Source organism: Hyperoodon ampullatus (genome assembly GCF_949752795.1).
Source record: "Hyperoodon ampullatus genome assembly, chromosome: 2".
Lineage (NCBI taxonomy): Eukaryota > Metazoa > Chordata > Mammalia > Artiodactyla > Ziphiidae > Hyperoodon > Hyperoodon ampullatus.
In genome coordinates this window covers 153,764,091-153,780,640 of record NC_136915.1, presented here as the reverse complement: position 1 = coordinate 153,780,640, position 16,550 = coordinate 153,764,091, and the positions used below count along the sequence as shown (strand labels likewise).

The 16,550-nt window shown below is 41.2% G+C and overlaps 1 protein-coding gene across 1 annotated transcript in view; it reads left to right on the top strand.

Moving 5' to 3' along the window:
* Window positions 1–16,550, top strand: part of PTPN14 (protein tyrosine phosphatase non-receptor type 14) — a gene marked incomplete at both ends in the record, with an annotated part of 99,785 nt that overhangs the window by 6,911 nt on the left and 76,324 nt on the right. Inside the window, one exon of the mRNA XM_079696991.1 lies at window positions 7,353–7,522. Within this exon, the coding sequence (XP_079553117.1) occupies window positions 7,353–7,522 (170 nt within the window). The remainder of the gene's footprint in view (window positions 1–7,352; window positions 7,523–16,550) is intronic.

Genomic DNA, 16,550 nt, shown 5'->3' with positions numbered 1-16,550 from the left:
GGATCTTCCCAGACCAGGGCTCGAACCCGTATCCCCGCATTGGCAGGTGGATTCTTAACCACTGTGCCACCAGGGAAGTCCCTATACCATTTTAAGTAAAATTTATTAAAGTTAATTTTACTTCTTTAAAAAAATTTATTATAATTAATTTTACTTCTTTGTACTTTTTAAATGTAGCTACTAGAAATTTTTAAATTACATATGTGGCTCAGGGACTTCCCTAGTGGTCCAGTGGGTAAGACTCTGTGTTCCCAATGCAGGGGGCCCAGGTTCAGTCCCTGGTCAGGGAACTAGATCCCGTTTGTATGCCACAACTAAGAGTTTGCATGCCGCAACTAAGAGTCTGCAGGCCGCAACTAAGAAGCCTGCATGCCACAACTGAGTCCGCAGGCTGCAACTAAGAAGTCTGCACTCATGCTGCAGCGAAGATCCCACGTGCCACAACAAAGACCCGGCACAGTCAAAATAATAAATAAGTAAGTAAGTAAGTAAATAAGTAAATAAATAAAACAAAGTAGTGTTAGCATAATAATTTTTAAAAATTCAGGTCACATTAAAAAAATACCTGGCTCACATATTTCTACTAAGCACTGCTGTTCTAAGAAAAGCAAGGAGGCCATGTTAATAGTAATAAGGAATATAAAGAATTCCAATAAAACATAAAAATATGCTAGAATTATTTCCTTTAGGGATAATCGTGACTCTACTTTTAATTAAAAAATAATAAATGGAGGAGGGATAAATAATTTAACACAGGTATGTGAGAATACTCTTCATGGCTATACTCTATTCAAGGTAGAGAACTGTTGTTTTATTAGGAAATCCAGCACTTCGGGGAAGAATAAATTTGATAACTCTTGGGCCTCTTCTAAGGCTAAACTAAGAGCCCTGGTTTTTAAAGGAGCCTAAAAAGAATCCATAACAATTTCATAGCGTTGGTGATTATCCTCTAAGTTATTCCCCTTTTCTTTTGCAAATTTATATTTTCATCTTTACTGAAAGCTGATTTATCCAGAGCTATCAGCTATGGTAGAAACGTCTCACATTTTGCTCTTTTCATAATGGCTAGAGCTTACAAAAATACAGAATCTTAACATGCATTTCCTTTCATCAAAGTAAAGCTAACCTACATTAAGGACATTTCTATGGCTTGATTTTATGTTAATCTTTTGGGAATTGGAAATTTATCTGTGATAATGGGTGTACTCGAACATTTCATTCCCTGGCCCTGTCAGATAATAGTGGAATTTGCTGTATTTTATAGCCAGCTTAAGTGTATCTATATATGTTTGTATCTGCAGAGGACTAAAATAATCAACCATAATTAAGAACTGATTAAAGAGTACTCTGCTGGGGAAGCTTCTGAATTTTGCATTGCTTTTTGTCTTTGTAAAGATTATGATGTGAAATCTTACTAGCTTAATGTCAATTCTGTAAGGTAAATTGGTGCCAGTGTCTATTTTCTAGTTACAGAGATTGTAGGTGAAGTAATCCCCTGGTCTTCATCTTTTTGTATATTTGGAGTGAGTCGTGCAGCCTCAGAAGAGTGAATTTTCTTGGCTATGAGATTTGCCTCTTGGGTCTGTGTTACTCTGCAGTTCCTTTTCCTGTACTTTTATGAAAAGATTGACTAGGAAAATGAAGATGGTGCAGTTGTTAATTATAGACGTGCCAGTTATAGAAATCCCAGACTATCCAGAGTAGAGGTTGATTGCATGCAAGTTGTTTTTTGCAGTTATCCAACTGATGTATGGTGGTTTATTTTCCAAAGCATTTGGAATGTAATTGCGTGAAGTGCTGTTTTCAGAGTCTGTGTCTAGTCATCTTTTGAAGTATTTTCCATGCCTCCGTGAAAGTTTGAATGCTTGTATGTAATTCCTATATATTTTATGTGAAGGTGTCTCAACCTTTTTGTTTCTTAATTTACAACTGAAATATACTGGCTACTACAGGGACCCTATTACAGCCTAATGGAAAGTATTTTAAACTTTTGCTTCTGGATGATTAACTCTTCAAAATGCTTGAGATAAGATCGTGAATTTAATCCCTAGTAATTGCCAAGACTGTGTCTGTAACCCTTATAAATAGTTAGCATTAAAGCTGTGTCATTGTCATAAAACTAGAAAAACAAAACCCTCAAAAAATATCTTTCCCTATTAATAGCTACCATGGGGGATAACACCATATTTACAAATAAATGAAGAAATCAATCAAAAACATCCCAAACTGTTTTTAAAGGCCTTATTTACTACAATCTTTTCATGATACCGAAAGAGGGCTCTTATTATGACACTGAAGAATTCACATGCCAATCTGCCACTGAAGAAACTAGCCTGTTTTTGAGGGCTCACATACATTTATCCTTCCCTGTTAAAATGCAAAACTCCAAACCAAATAAACCAGTAAACTACTCATCTGAAAATGACAATATATGTGGCTCTTCTTACATTATTTTTTTAGTAATGCATTTTTGCATTTTTAGCAATTGATTCAGAGATGTGGTTCCTCTCCCTGGGAGCCGGTTCATCCGTCTTTTCTTTTTTTTAATAAATTTATTTATTTATTTATTTATTTTGGGCTGAGTTGGGTCTTTGTTGCTGCACACGGGCTTTCTCTGGTTGCAGCAAGCGGGGGCTTCTCCTGTTGTGGATCATGGGCTCTAAGCACGGGCTTCAGTAGTTGTGGCTCGTGGGCTCTGGAGCGCAGGCTCAGTAGTTGTGGTGCACGGGCTTAGTTGCTCTGTGGCATGTGGGATCTTCCTGGAGCAGGGCTTGAATCCGTGTCCCCTGCATTGGCAGGTGGATTCCTAACCACTGCACCACCAGGGAAGCCCTGTCTTTTCTTATTGCAATGAACTCATTGCAGAATTCATGGCAACAGAGCTGTTTTCTAAAGAAAACTAGAGAAATAAAATGGGATTTAGAGTCCACACAGAGGTATCCTGAGGATTAGATGGACCTGGTTTATGTTTGGTGCTTTGGAGATAAACCAAACAAGTGTCTCAGGCATTTTCTTGGGCAATACTGTGGAATCCTTTTGGTCATGGAGGAGGTAGCCATTTCTACCATTTCTATTTGGAATCCACCACATTTCCTTCAACCATCTGGCAGTGTTTAGCAGCGAAGCTCAGCTTTCAGAATTCAGCTGGAGTTGAAATTGGCAAGTCACGTATGAACAGGCCTGGTGTGGTCTCAGCTGGGCTTGATGGGAGTAATGGCCCCTTGGCTGATACACAGGAAGTTGATTGGTGCACATGTTAGTTTAAGTGAGTGGTTAGGTTCTGATTCCATTTTCTGTGATGCATTTTGTAGATATGGCTGAATAAATGTGTTGCCTTGTGAACTTGAACAGAACAGGGTAAGAACTTTGAGACAGGGTCTTTCTCCTCCATTGAATACTCCAGAGCAGGGATGTGGCTAGGGGAAGAACGGGGTGGGGGGATGGGGTGGGAATGGAGAAGGTTACTTGGGGCAGAGCCTCACAAAACAGTGTGCGGATGGGGAACTCATAAATGAACTTTCCTTCCTCCTAAATAACTCAATACAGCACTTCTAAAACTAGGTCGTTCTGGCCATAGTATGTAGAAACTGTGTCCTCCAGATTACCTGCCTCTGCATTGGAACCCCATTTCTTGAATAGTTAAATAATTGTTTCATTGGATAAATGCATGGTGAGCCACCCAGAAGTACCCTGTGTCCTCTGGAAAAGACTGTATTGCAGCAACAAAAATATCTTACGCCATGGATTAGGTTTTGGCATTGGAAGTGGTTTACCTTGTTATTTGGAATTCTGTACTGTTAATTATGGCTCAAGACTATTATCATACAATGATTTCTTTTGTACCTCATCATCTTCCTTTTCTGTGTGTGCACGTGTGCCTGAATGTATCTTTGTGCATGCATGTATGTGTATGTGTACTCCATGGAATATTCTTAGGGTGGTTTTTTAAAAAAATTAGTTTATTTTTGTCTGCATTGGGTGTTCGTTGCTGCGCGCGGGCTTTCTCTAGTTGTGGCGAGCGGGGGCTTCTCTTCATTGCGGAGCAGGGGCTTCTCTTCATTGCGGTGCGCGGGCTTCTCATTGCGGTGGCTTCTCTTGTTGCGGAGCACGGGCTCTAGGCGTGCGGGCTTCAGTAGTTGTGGCACGCAGGCTCAGCAGCTGTGGCTCGCAGGCTTTAGAGCACAGTCTCAGTAGTTGTGGTGCATGGGCTTAGTTGCTCCGTGGCACGTGGGATCTTCCCGGACCAGGGCTCGAACCCGTGTCCCCTGAATTGGCACGCAGATTCTTAACCACTGTGCCATGAGGGAAGTTGCTTTTTTTTTTTTTTGAAGCGGAGCGATCAGGTCTGGTTTAATGATTGGGTGGGAATGAGAAAAGGAAATTTAAAATACCGGCCTTCAAAGCATAGGAGAAGTAAACATTAAATCTTTTTTTTTTTTTTTTCAAAATCAATTGTAGAATGTTTATGCAGTTATTGTGGACCCTTTATAGTTTGAATGTTACTAATTTGAGTGAATGTTACAATTTGAATGAAGTATGGACCATAAAATCATGCCTCCAAATGTGAAGACTCCTTTTAGTGAAAGATAATAAATCATGGTTGGCTTGTTAAGCAATTGCAAAGTTTGCCCTCCCTTTCTCCACCTATGCTTATAAAAGGGCTCTTTTTCAACTAAAATAATTATCACATAGCCTGTCACTGTTTACATATATTACCTCATTTATCATATGCAAACTCACTACAAGCCATCCACAATATGGTGGAATACCCTCATATGGTGCTGTGCTCCATGAAGGAATTCAGTATAATGCAGAACTGCCTTGGACCCTTTTCAGACAGTTTATTAAGTACCCAGACTGCCTCATTTTAAGGTTAGCCTAAGCCCCCATGATAGATCCCCTAGGAAAGCATCAGTGATGTTCCAGTGTCCCATAAACACCTATAATGAGACTCTAAAGAAAATCTTTGGGGAGGCACTGCTTTGTGATTTTTTTTTCTTATACCTTTTAGATTTTTATGTTATTTATAGGCCTTCCAGCTTCTGCTTTTGCTTGCTTTTTCTCCTTTATCTTTAGATAACTTGTTTTCTTTTTTTAACATCTTTATTGGAGTATAATTGCTTTACAGTGTATTGTTAGTTTCTGCTGTATAACAAAGTGAATCAGCTATATGTATACATATATCCCCATATCTCCTCCTTCTTGCGTCTCCCTCCCACCCTCCCTATCCCACCCCTCTAGGTGGTCACAGAGCACCGAGCTGATCTCCCTGTGCTATGAGGCTGCTTCCCACTAGCTATCTATTTTATGTTTGGTAGTGTATATATGTCCATGCCACTCTCTAAGTTCGTCCCAGCTTACCCTTCCCCCTCCCCATGTCCTCAAGACCATTCTCTACGTCTGCGTCTTTTAACATCTGTTTTCTGATTCTGTGGTTGATAGAGATGCCAATAGCACTGGTGACAAAGATTCTTGAGGCTTGCCTGCTTTCACTTACTGAGGACGATGACCATGGTGATAATAGGAGCAGCAACAGAAGTCACCATTTATGAAGTAGTTACTTAATGTGGGCCACGCACACGTGGACAGACATTATCTCCTTTACACCCCTAACAGCCTGTGGGTGATGATTGTAATCACCATCCCCATTTTACAGATGAGAAAGCTCTGAGACCCTCGGAGGCTGCATCACTTGTATAAAGTTATCAAGACAGAGAGTGTAAAAGCTTGGAGATGAACTGACTTCAAAGCCCATTTTCTTTCTGTTCAGCCACATTTCATTTCCCCTACGTCATCAGTCCCATTGGAACAACTAATGGGCTCACTGGAGCTGGGAAATGAACAATAGGGTCAGAATTCACTCAAGCAAGTTGGTCTAAGTTGATAGAAATATAACCTCGGCTCTGTTCATTGGCATTTTGTTGCTCAAGAAATGCATAGATTTCTGGTATGGACTTGCCCTTTGGAAAATCATGGAGGAAATGGTCCCATCTGAAAGTAAAAACCCGTTTAAAAATATCCTTTGGAGTATTTTGGATCTGCAGCTTTATGTAGGGAAGGATGTGTCTGGTTTTCTGGTAAAGTCAGAGTCAAAACTTGATTACAGATTTTGGTGGGGTGGTGATGGGGATTGATCTATAGTATTGTTGAGGTGGCAGCCAGCTGGAGTGGGAAGGTCGGCACAAAAATGCCTTTGGAAATTAAACATTGTAATGAAATGATTCCTTTGAAGGCAGCTTTCCAGGTGTGCTGTAAACCATTCTAGGCTATAATTGGAATATAAAAGAACGCTTCAAAAGCAGTGATCTATTTTTTAGTGACTTATGCTAATCCTGAAATCCTAACATGAATTAATGTAAAGACAGGATTGGATGCATAAAAGTACCTGTTTTAATCATTTAGCACATTGTTCAAAACTAACCTGGTTGAGGCTTCAAGTCTAAGGGTGAAAATCTCACTCTCATCTCTCAAATCCCCCCATGATCTGCCAAGAACAACCACCAGGGGCTCCTGTGGCAGCTGTGAAGAGGGGCTACTTCCGCTCTCCCTGCTTAATGCAGGGGAGGGATTCGCTGCAGTTCATGTATAATGAAGTGGTCGCGGCCGATGTTTTTTAAAAGTACTTCATTAAAGCCTAAACAATGAGGGCTTCCCTGGTGGTGCAGTGGTTTAGAGTCCGCCTGCCGATGCAGGGGACACGGGTTCGTGCCCCGGTCTGGGAAGATCCCGCATGCTGCGGAGCGGCTGGGCCCGTGAGCCATGGCCGCTGAGCCTGCGCATCCGGAGCCTGTGCTCCGCAGGGGGAGAGGCCACAACAGTGAGAGGCCCGTGTACCGCAAAAAAAAAAAAAAAAAAAAAAAGCCTAAACAGTGAATCAATTTTCTGTTCCAATCCGGTACTGTATGAAAATATCTACACTGCTGTAGCTTAACGTTGGCAGGTTTCATCTTTGGAGTTGAACCGTAAGTTACTTTGTAGCAGGTGAGAAAGCTGTGTTTGCCTCTGCTCCTGTGCTTCACTAGCACAGGGAAGTCAGCCTTGAGATCTTAGAATAAGTCCACACTGTCCCCACTCTGCATCACCCCCGCTTACCTAGCATAGGTGCATCAGTACCCACATGTACAAACAGCAGCAATGGGTAGGAATACTGCATTTGGAGACTCAGGGTAGATTACAGTACTGGGTACCTGTGGTTTCTTTTCACGTATCCCAAAGTTCAAAAGTAAAAGCTGGATCCTTGTGTACAGGCTGAGGCACCAAAGGGGAGGTAAGGTGCTGGAGTCTTATTTCCTGTGTGGTCTCAGGATGCCCCTTGTAAGCATGAACTGATGCTGTTTTATCCTTTTATCTAGACGCACTACTTTGGCCTTTGGTTTCTCAGCAAGAGCCAGCAAGCACGATGGGTGGAGCTGGAGAAACCTCTGAAGAAACATCTGGACAAATTTGCTAATGAGCCTCTGCTTTTCTTTGGAGTCATGTTTTATGTGCCAGATGTGTCGTGGCTTCAGCAAGAGGCCACAAGGTAGGTACATTTTTTCCTCCGTGTTCCACGTAGGATGTGGATTAACTGTGAGGCTTCAGATGAAATAGATGAGCTGGTTGATTTAAGGGTGTGTGTGTGTGTGTGTGTGTGTGTGTGTGTGTGTGTGTGTGTGTGTGTAAGAGGGTGGCATAGTTGGGAATTGTTTACCAGTTGCTTTGCAGCTTCAGAATTTTTGTTTGAATCTGTGTAGCTAACCCCAGCGGTTCCCTATACTGCTAGTGAGGTAGCGGTGATCCTGAAGCACGTAGAATTTTGTGTCTAGCATCATAGACTGTGGGTAAAATCAATATGCTAGGATTTCATAAAAAATTAACCACCTAAAACCGTTTGGTCCAGTCCTTCCCTCAAATGTCCCCAAACAAAATGCATCATCAGACTCTGGATTTGAGGATTGAGAAGGTAACTGAAGATGGGAATAGAGTTGAGGAAAGCGCTGAGAGGGTAAGAGTTTTGGTTTTGTAGTTTGAATACAAGGAGGCAGGAAGCCAACAGCAGAGCGATCTGGGGATTAGCCCCGCCCTCCTGCTCATTGGCTGCTTTAACTGGGAGAGAAACCACGTGCCATCTTTGAAGTGCTATTTTTCCCTGATCTGTGAAGTGAGGGATTTGGATGGGTGCCAACCGTTCTGATAGTCTGCGATTCTGTGAATGAAACGAGTGCGTTTTTGTTGGTGTTCGTTAAAATATGCAGGTGTGGGGGGGTGTCTCCTTATCACTGTGTTATTTCCGGTAATGAAGGGAATCGCATAAACCCTCTACTTTAAGCCTTTTACTTGGATCATGGCATTCAGAGTGCTTGGGAAGCAATGCCAGTGGCATCCCAGGTAGAAGGAACAGTATTCTACTTGATTATTGCATGTGTCATTTCTTAGATTTTAAATGTCTGAAATAAAGATGGAGTTGAAATTTTTATTTACATTTTAAGGTGTCCATCTTCTTCTTTTTTTAACCCAAATCATTGTTAAATAGGTGGTATTTCTATAAACACAGGCCACGAGAGAGCCGACAGTCTGACCCAGGACACCTATGTCAGTCTTTCAGGTGTCATTCATTTGAAGCACTTGATTGTGTACCATTGTGCAGTGTTTTCAAGGGATTTCATTTATTGAAGTCCTTTCTGTCCAAGAAATTATCTCCTCAAATCTCCTCAAGTCAAATCAAAGCAAGATGATTTCCTCCAGCTTTTGAATCCTTGAGTACTTTACACAGTGTTAGGAACACCGCATTAGGGTAATAAGAAATACTTGCTGATTCATGGCTCTTGGACCATTAAATGCAAGAGAATGAGTGCCAAGGATGAAACATGGACTATAAATTAATGCATATTGGGAAAAGTACAGCCCGTAAGAAAAAAAAAAATGAAGTGGTGTTCCTCTAGCCAGATTTATCCTGTAAGGTCCGTTGAGGAAGAGCAGTTGAAATGGCGAGGGACTCAGAAATTGTGCTTTATGAAGTTAAAGAAAAAAAGCTTGTTTAAGCTTAGAAAAATGAAGCCTTGCAAGGGTACAGTAGCTGCCTTTGGACTCTCATGGGGAGGGAATTCTGTGTCAGCTCCAGAGCACAAAATTAGGGCTGGTAATAATGAAGTTCAAGGAGTTGAAAGACTTTGGTTATCTGGCTCGACATAAGAACAGACTTTCTCATAATAAAGCCATGTAAAAGTGGAGTAAGCAGACTTATAAAAGGGCAAGAGCCCCAGTCTCTGAAAATGCTGTAGCACAGAGTGGTAGCCCATGTAGTGTCTTATAGAGGAGACCTCCATATTGGGAGGAATGTTGGAATCATCAGTGGTTCTCAAACAGACCAGGGCCTGCTGGATCATAATTACCCCAAGCATTTATTATAAATATGGATTCTAGGGCCGCACCAGAAGTCTGAACTGGAATGTCTCAGACTGGGGTTCACGAGGATGTGTTGTTTAAAATAAACAGTATTCCTCAGGTAGTTCTGATGTTCATTCAGACTTGGGAATCAATAAGTTAGTGAACCTCTAAAGCTCTTTACAGTTTTAGATTTTCCAGATAAGTAAACTTAATGCTGCATTATTTGATTGTCAATACTTGCATTTATAAGCTGAAACAAAAAGTGTTTAAATCTCAAAAACTGAGGTATAGAGTAGGAACTTTTGAATTTCTTTTTGCTCAGTTAGGTTGGTTCACTTAAGAAGTTTTTTTTTTTTTTTTTGTGGTACGCGGGCCTCTCACTGCTGTGGCCTCTCCCGTTGCGGAGCACAGGCTCAGCGGCCATGGCTCACGGGCCCAGCCGCTCCGCGGCATGTGGGATCCTCCCGGACCGGGGCACGAACCCGTGTCCCCTGCATCAGCAGGCGGACTCTCAACCACTGCGCCACCAGGGAAGCCCTAAGAAGTTTGATAAGGAAGGAAAGAAGTGTTTTTCGACACAGGGTTTTGAAGCAAACTCTGTTACTGTTGTTTGATCAGAAAAACTAACAGAAAATAATTCAAAACTTTGAAGGACATTTTTTAGACTTAAACACTGGAACTAACCTATGTAGATTTCAGGTATAACCTTCTCTTTATAGGAAAGGATGTTTAAAATTGGGAGCCGGTTTGCACGAGGAGTTTTTTTTTGGTCCTCCCCCTCCCCCCACCCCCAGCATTGCAGGAATTTTTGTTGTCCCCAGGGGCCCTAAAACTGGAATGTGCCAGGGGGGGTCAGAGCAAGGGAGGTGGAGAAATAATAGAGAAAAGTGTTGTAAATAAAGAAAGGAACATTGATAGAGGGAGAATGAAAAGAAAAAAAGGAGGGAATTCCCTGGTGGTCCAGGGGTTAGGACTCAGCCCTCTTACTGCGGGGGACCCGGGTTCAATCCCTGGTTGGGGAACTAAAATTCTATAAGCCAGACGGCATGGCCGGAAAAAAAAGAAAGAAGAAAGGAATACATATACTTGGGAAGGTTGAGAGACACCAGCAATGACCCAGGTGCAATCCACTGAGACTCACCCTGGGTTTTAGGCATATAGACTAGAGGGTCAAGGAGACTGGTTTGAACAGAATAACAGTTCTAAGTGCTCAAGATTTCTGGGTTTGATATTAGAGATGAACAGAAGAGCTGAATTCAAGGCGAAGAGTGCTACCAATAGTCAATTAGGAGCCCTTGGGAGTCTGAGCCTTCCTGGGAGGTTTTAGAAGCATCTGGGGTCTCAACTGAATATTGAAACTGTCCTCCAGGCAGAGCAGCCAAGGAGAAGCAGTGGTGGGTGCGGGATTGCAGAGGAATGTTTGACGGAAGGCCCCAGCAGCATTCACAAGGAGCTGGTTAGTGGCTCACTCCCCAGTCAGCCCCTGTTATCTGAGTTACCAGGCATCTCAGGTGGAGGTGGGCTTTGGCTTCTCTGAGAGCACCTGGGATCCCCAGCATCTGACACAGAACAGTTAGTCTTTGTGATGCCCCGCAGAGTAAGATGTTTGCATAGATTAGAAATAGAAATCTGTCTTTCATTGTGGGCAACCGTTTGGAGGAGGCAACCATTCAACCATCTGTGCTTAAAAAATAAGCCTTTGTCTGGAGCCAACCACAGTTGTTTTCACCCAACACATGTTTGCAATGGTTTGGCTACTTCTCTTTGAAAGTAAAACAGGTTCTATAGCATTGGTCGGGACCAGCCATTTCTTTTCTGATTAAGGACAAAGAGCTTAGAATTAATACTCTGTGTGTGTGTGCACATGTGTGTGTGCATGCACGCACGTGTGTGTGCCTGTGTGTGTGTGAACCCATATAAAGACACACAGGGGTGAAAGATATATTTAAAAGATGTATATTTCATTTCTCATCTTCAGACAGTCCTACCCTTGGAAACTTGCAGGTTAATGCAGTATTTGGAACAATACAACAAAAATTGGAGAAGGATGTTGATTGCAAACTGTTTAAGAAGGTGATTGACTTAAGATGATCAAGTCCAGGTTTTTAAAGTTAGAAAATCGAGAATCTTTGTTTTTTGACGTTAATTTTGATATGCTTTGTCTCATCTCGTTCCCAGGATATGACTTTTGCAGAACAAATCTCTTCGTAAGTGAGGGAAAAAGGCCAAGATACTATGGGGAGTAGGGGGCGACATGGACAGTTCAGGACCTACGTTTAGGTGGTAACTGAATAGAAGACCAGATATCAAAAGGAGAATACACACAGAAGTACACATAAAGGGGGAAAAAACAAAACAAAACAAAACTCCTGATAGTCTTACAGAAGTGTGAAAAAGCTGGTGAAAAGGATACACTGATAGACAGATGGAGGATGAGTCGTGAAACCATAGGAATTAAAGAGATTAGGAAGAGAGTTTGTTAGCCCTGTTCCAAACTGTAAGATACATTACCTTGGGGCTTTAAAAATGTTAGTTTTCCTCCTTTGGTTAAAATGACTCAAGGGATGGGACCACCATATTTTTTTCCATTTTGCTTTGTTTCTCATCTCCCTTTTTGCCAGCTTGTCTGCTCAGCAAAGGGACTCTGGCTGGGAGTTCATCTTCCCCCATCCTGTCCTCCTCCTGACTCAAAGGAAAGATTTCTGTAATGTGTTTTAATGATGTGCATAGCAACAGGCTCATTATAAACACATGGTTTTCAGATTTTTTTCTGGACACAGAAAGAAAAAAGATGGTTTGTGAGAGGTGGAGAAATTCTTAGTCAAACAGAAGGATCCTTAATAATAGCCAGGGGAAACCAGAAAGCTGTTGGCCAAGATCACTGCTTTTCGTTTAGGTCTGGGGTTTTTCCAAGTCTTCCTCCAGTGAGGAAGTCCCTCTTTAGTTTTTTCAATACTAAAGAGAACACTTTTAAGAGAAAAAGTAATTTTTGAAGAGTGAATTGGCTTCAAGGTTGAAGTTGCTGACTGCATACATGGTTTCTAAAATTTTCAATTCTGGGACATTTTTCTGTTATCAGAACATGTTTGTCTTTGCATTATTCCTGTTGAATGGTCTGTTTGCATAGTGCTAAGGGGCTTCTAATTGTCCTAATGAGGGCAGATACCTTTCCTACTTTTCCAGAACACATTTGTAGCCTGCTGTTGAGGTGCGGCCATCCGCCTTCCTAGAGGTAAGCATCATTTTGATGCAAAGCAGTGGAACCACTGCTGTGGCCAGCACAGTTGCTCTACCGGCCAAGGACAGTCTTGACACATTGTGGAATTCTGGTGGAAACTTCAGGTCTGTGGGACCTGTTCCAAGCTCTCTCCATCTAGAGGGTGCTGCCTCTGTGTTTTCTGCACTTCTCAGCCTCTGTGGGTCACTCTACTCTTGGAATCACCATTCTCCTTACACGTCTCAAGTTCTCTAAATTACTGGACTATGAGGCTATATTCTAGTCTGCTTGGTAAAACTGCCTAGCAGTTATTTCCAGAAGGATTTTGAAAAATACTTAATCTCTGTATGGGCTTGTAGGGGGCATTCTATGATGTTAAATGTAGCTCCTGTCTGGGAAGAACTTACTGGAAAACGTGTCATTCCACTAACTGCAAATAAATGCCCACATTGAAAGCTGCACTGTTTAGGTACCATAAAGAGCGTGAGTGCATTTTTGTTGTGATGGTGAGTGACAAGAGAGTTACGTTATTACATTGTTAGACAATCGTGGTGGGGGGCAATGGTAACCCCCCTTTTCTTCCAATTACATGGTTTGGGCCTCTGGCATATTATATTGATGGCAAAGCCAGATTAGATGAAGCCTTACATCCCCATAAAGGTCAAACTGGTGTTTTGATTTTTTTTTTTTTAAACTAGGTTCCAAGAAGTGGTTCCAATGACCTTACAAAAGCTTTCTTCACCTTACCTTTCTAGTAAATACCTATGGTTTCCCTTTGAGTCTCTTGCCATCTGCCTTGAGTGCTATTGTAAACAAGTCAGTGTTCAACCAGTGATTAAAATGTCTCTTTTAAAAGCTCTAATTATGGTAACGTTTCCATTTCCTTTTACAACACCATTTATTTTGTTCCTCCATTCTGTGAATTCTTTTATTATTTTGAAATGTCATTTTAATGGCTATTTAAAGTTTACCCGTGGGCTGGGAAATAGGGACTCTCTTCAAATCAGACTTAAAATTCAGCATGAATTCCCTGTGGATAATATAATTTGCTGAGAATGGCAAACCCTCCTCCTGGCCAGCTCCAGCGGGTGAATGAGAACTTGTTCTCTCTCTGCTGATGACTGAGAACGGAGTTGTTTCTGCCAGATATTTTAGATATTTTAAGATGCTGTTTATACTGGGATTTAATCTCAAACATCATTCTGTGTGGGCTAATGTCATGTATGATGAGATGAGAGAGGAAAATGGCTGTCTGCAACAAGCAGAGCAATCTTGAAGGGGAGAATTGCTTTCCCAAAGGAGATGAGTTGATGAAAATGTTAGTTGCCATTTGCATTATTTTTCATTTCAACCTTTATTTTAAGTACCTGTTCCCTGTGAGACACTTTGCTAGTCAGTGGGAGTACAAAATGAACAGATCTCAACACGTCCTCTCTCTCCTGAAAAGAGCTGTATCTCCAAGCAGCTTTTATTTCATCTCCACATATTTGACTTATTGGAGATTGGAGTTTGTTTGTAAAGCTTACCCAGGGAGCCTGGTAAGTGTCTTCCAGGACCAGAACCAGCTTCATGGACCTGTGACCTGTGCAGTTAGTTGCATGGAGCCCCACACTCAGAAAAGCCCTGCACTTGGCTTAGTGCACTGCTGTTGTTCTTCTGAAATTCTTAATAATTTTTTTTTTGGCTGCGCCTCGGGGCATGCGGGATCTTAGTTCCCCGACCAGAGATCGAACCCATGCCCCCTGCAGTGGAAGCACGGAGTCTTAACTACTGGACCGCCAGGGAAGTCCCTGAAATTCTTAATTTTTGAATAATGAACGCTGCGTTTTCATTTTTCACTAGACTCTGCAGATTTTGTAGCCAGTCCGGCCCAGGAAAGCCTCCTACCTCCATCCCTGTTCATTCATCTCTGCTTGTTTTATTGTTGCCTTGTGACTTGCTCTTAGCTCTGGGTAGATCTGAGTCTTCTGTTATGGGTGTGATCAAAGAGAAAAGGTAAAAAAACAAACAAACAAACAAAAACCATGGGGGAACACAACATTTTCACTGTCTCTGCAAATATGAAAATAAAATTGAGGTCCTGGTAACCATTTCTGCTCCTGGACTTGACTTAACCGGAAAATCCTGCAGAGTTTGGGGAACTGTTATAAAATCAATTGAATTTCCTTTAGGGAAGCTGATCAATTAGCTTATCTCAATCCTCAACTAGGATTTCCTCATGTTTTGCTTTGAAGAAGATGACTCCACAAAGTTTATACTTTTCTTAATTAAATCAAAAGCACACCTTAGTGCCTACCTCATCATACCAAGTCTTCCAAATGCATGGAATTACTTTTTATCCTTCTCTTTTCCCTCACAAGAAAAAGATATAGTTTGCAAAAATATGTAGGGAGATAGCTATTGAGGCAACACACTGCCAGTAGAACAGTGAGGTCTACACAAATAAAATGAAGTTAACACTTAAACACAATCTGGGTGTTTCTTTGATATTCTTTCCCTTTAGGGGAGAGAAAACAAATGGTAAAATAAATCAGTGTTCTTTAATAATATCACTTGACATTATTATTATTTATTGTAGGTGTTCTATAATAAATGGAAAAATCGGAATTTCAAATGGAAATAGGTCCGTGGCATCATTCATATTTCAAAAGGAGCCTTCATGTAATGTTAGGTTTCTTTAATGCATCTGGCATTTGATTTTCACCCTTTGTAAAGCAAGATATGCTTCTCTATGCTTTAACCATTAGTAAAGCAAAGTTTCTGCCAAATAGGTGAAGTATCAATAGTATACCTCAAAAAAAAAAAAACAAACCCTTTGCTTTTAAAGTGTTAAGATTCTCATTTTCAGTCCTACGGTTAACGTGTATTTACTAGTATTTGATGGTCTATTCTGAAATTCTCAAAAGCAAACAAAAATCATGTGCTTCTCTTGAGCTGTTTGGAAAATAACTTGATATCTTAAGCAAGGGTAATACTTCTGTTCTTTGTGTATTCCTTGATTTTCAGACGTACATTTATTCGTTTGTTTATTCACTCATTCATTGATTTCAAATGGTTCTTTATCAGAGTTACATTGCAGAAGACTGAGAAAGATCCAACATTCGACTCATGAAACAATAAAGATTTATAAGAGAGCAGGGTTTAAAATTGTAGAATATTCTTTTTTTTTTTTTTTTAAAAAGCTGGTAGAACATGATGGTCCCACACAGCAGTGTTTACCTTCAGCTGAGGGGTGGGGAGGGGAAAAATAAACAGAAGCGATGGGAAGAGGTGTTTTGTCATGTCAAAGCATGCCGGCTGTGTTCTATGGATTTTTAAAAGACATCCACTTCCTTAGAAAGTATTCCTAGGATTTGCAGGGGTATCATTATAATGGGTGGGGTTGGGAATGGTGTGTTCATTTCAATACGGGGGTTTTAAAAAAAATCTTGCGGGGAGAGGCACAGGAAGTAGTAGATGTTTTAGAATCCTTTGCTCTACTTTTTCTGGGATCTCAGTGCAGGGACCTTAAGTCGGGGCAGAGTGGGTGGGGAAGGAGGAGGGAAGTGGCAGATGTGCTGTATTCCCACGTTAAAGAGGCCTACAGTGTCAGAGCAGCAGCAGCATCTAGAAAGCACAGAATCCTTTTTTGTGCTTTATGGTATAGCTGTTTTCTGGCCCAGTACAAGACGGCCAAACCTACCCAGCCTGAGAATATGATCATTCTCTGAGGTTCCATGGAAGAATGTAGTTTGTATTCCATCACCTGATAGAATTTAATAATAATAATCATGAGAGTGGCTAGCATTTATGTACGAGGTGCTGCACTAAGTATCTTAAGTGATTACCTTTTTCGGTCCTCACTACAACCCTATGAAGGGAGCTCTATTATTATTCTCTGAAAAAGGATTGTGGGTTTTTTTCCCTAATAGAAGTTTTATTACTAATAAGCGGGGATTTCGTCCATCAAAGTAGTTGAATCTTTCAC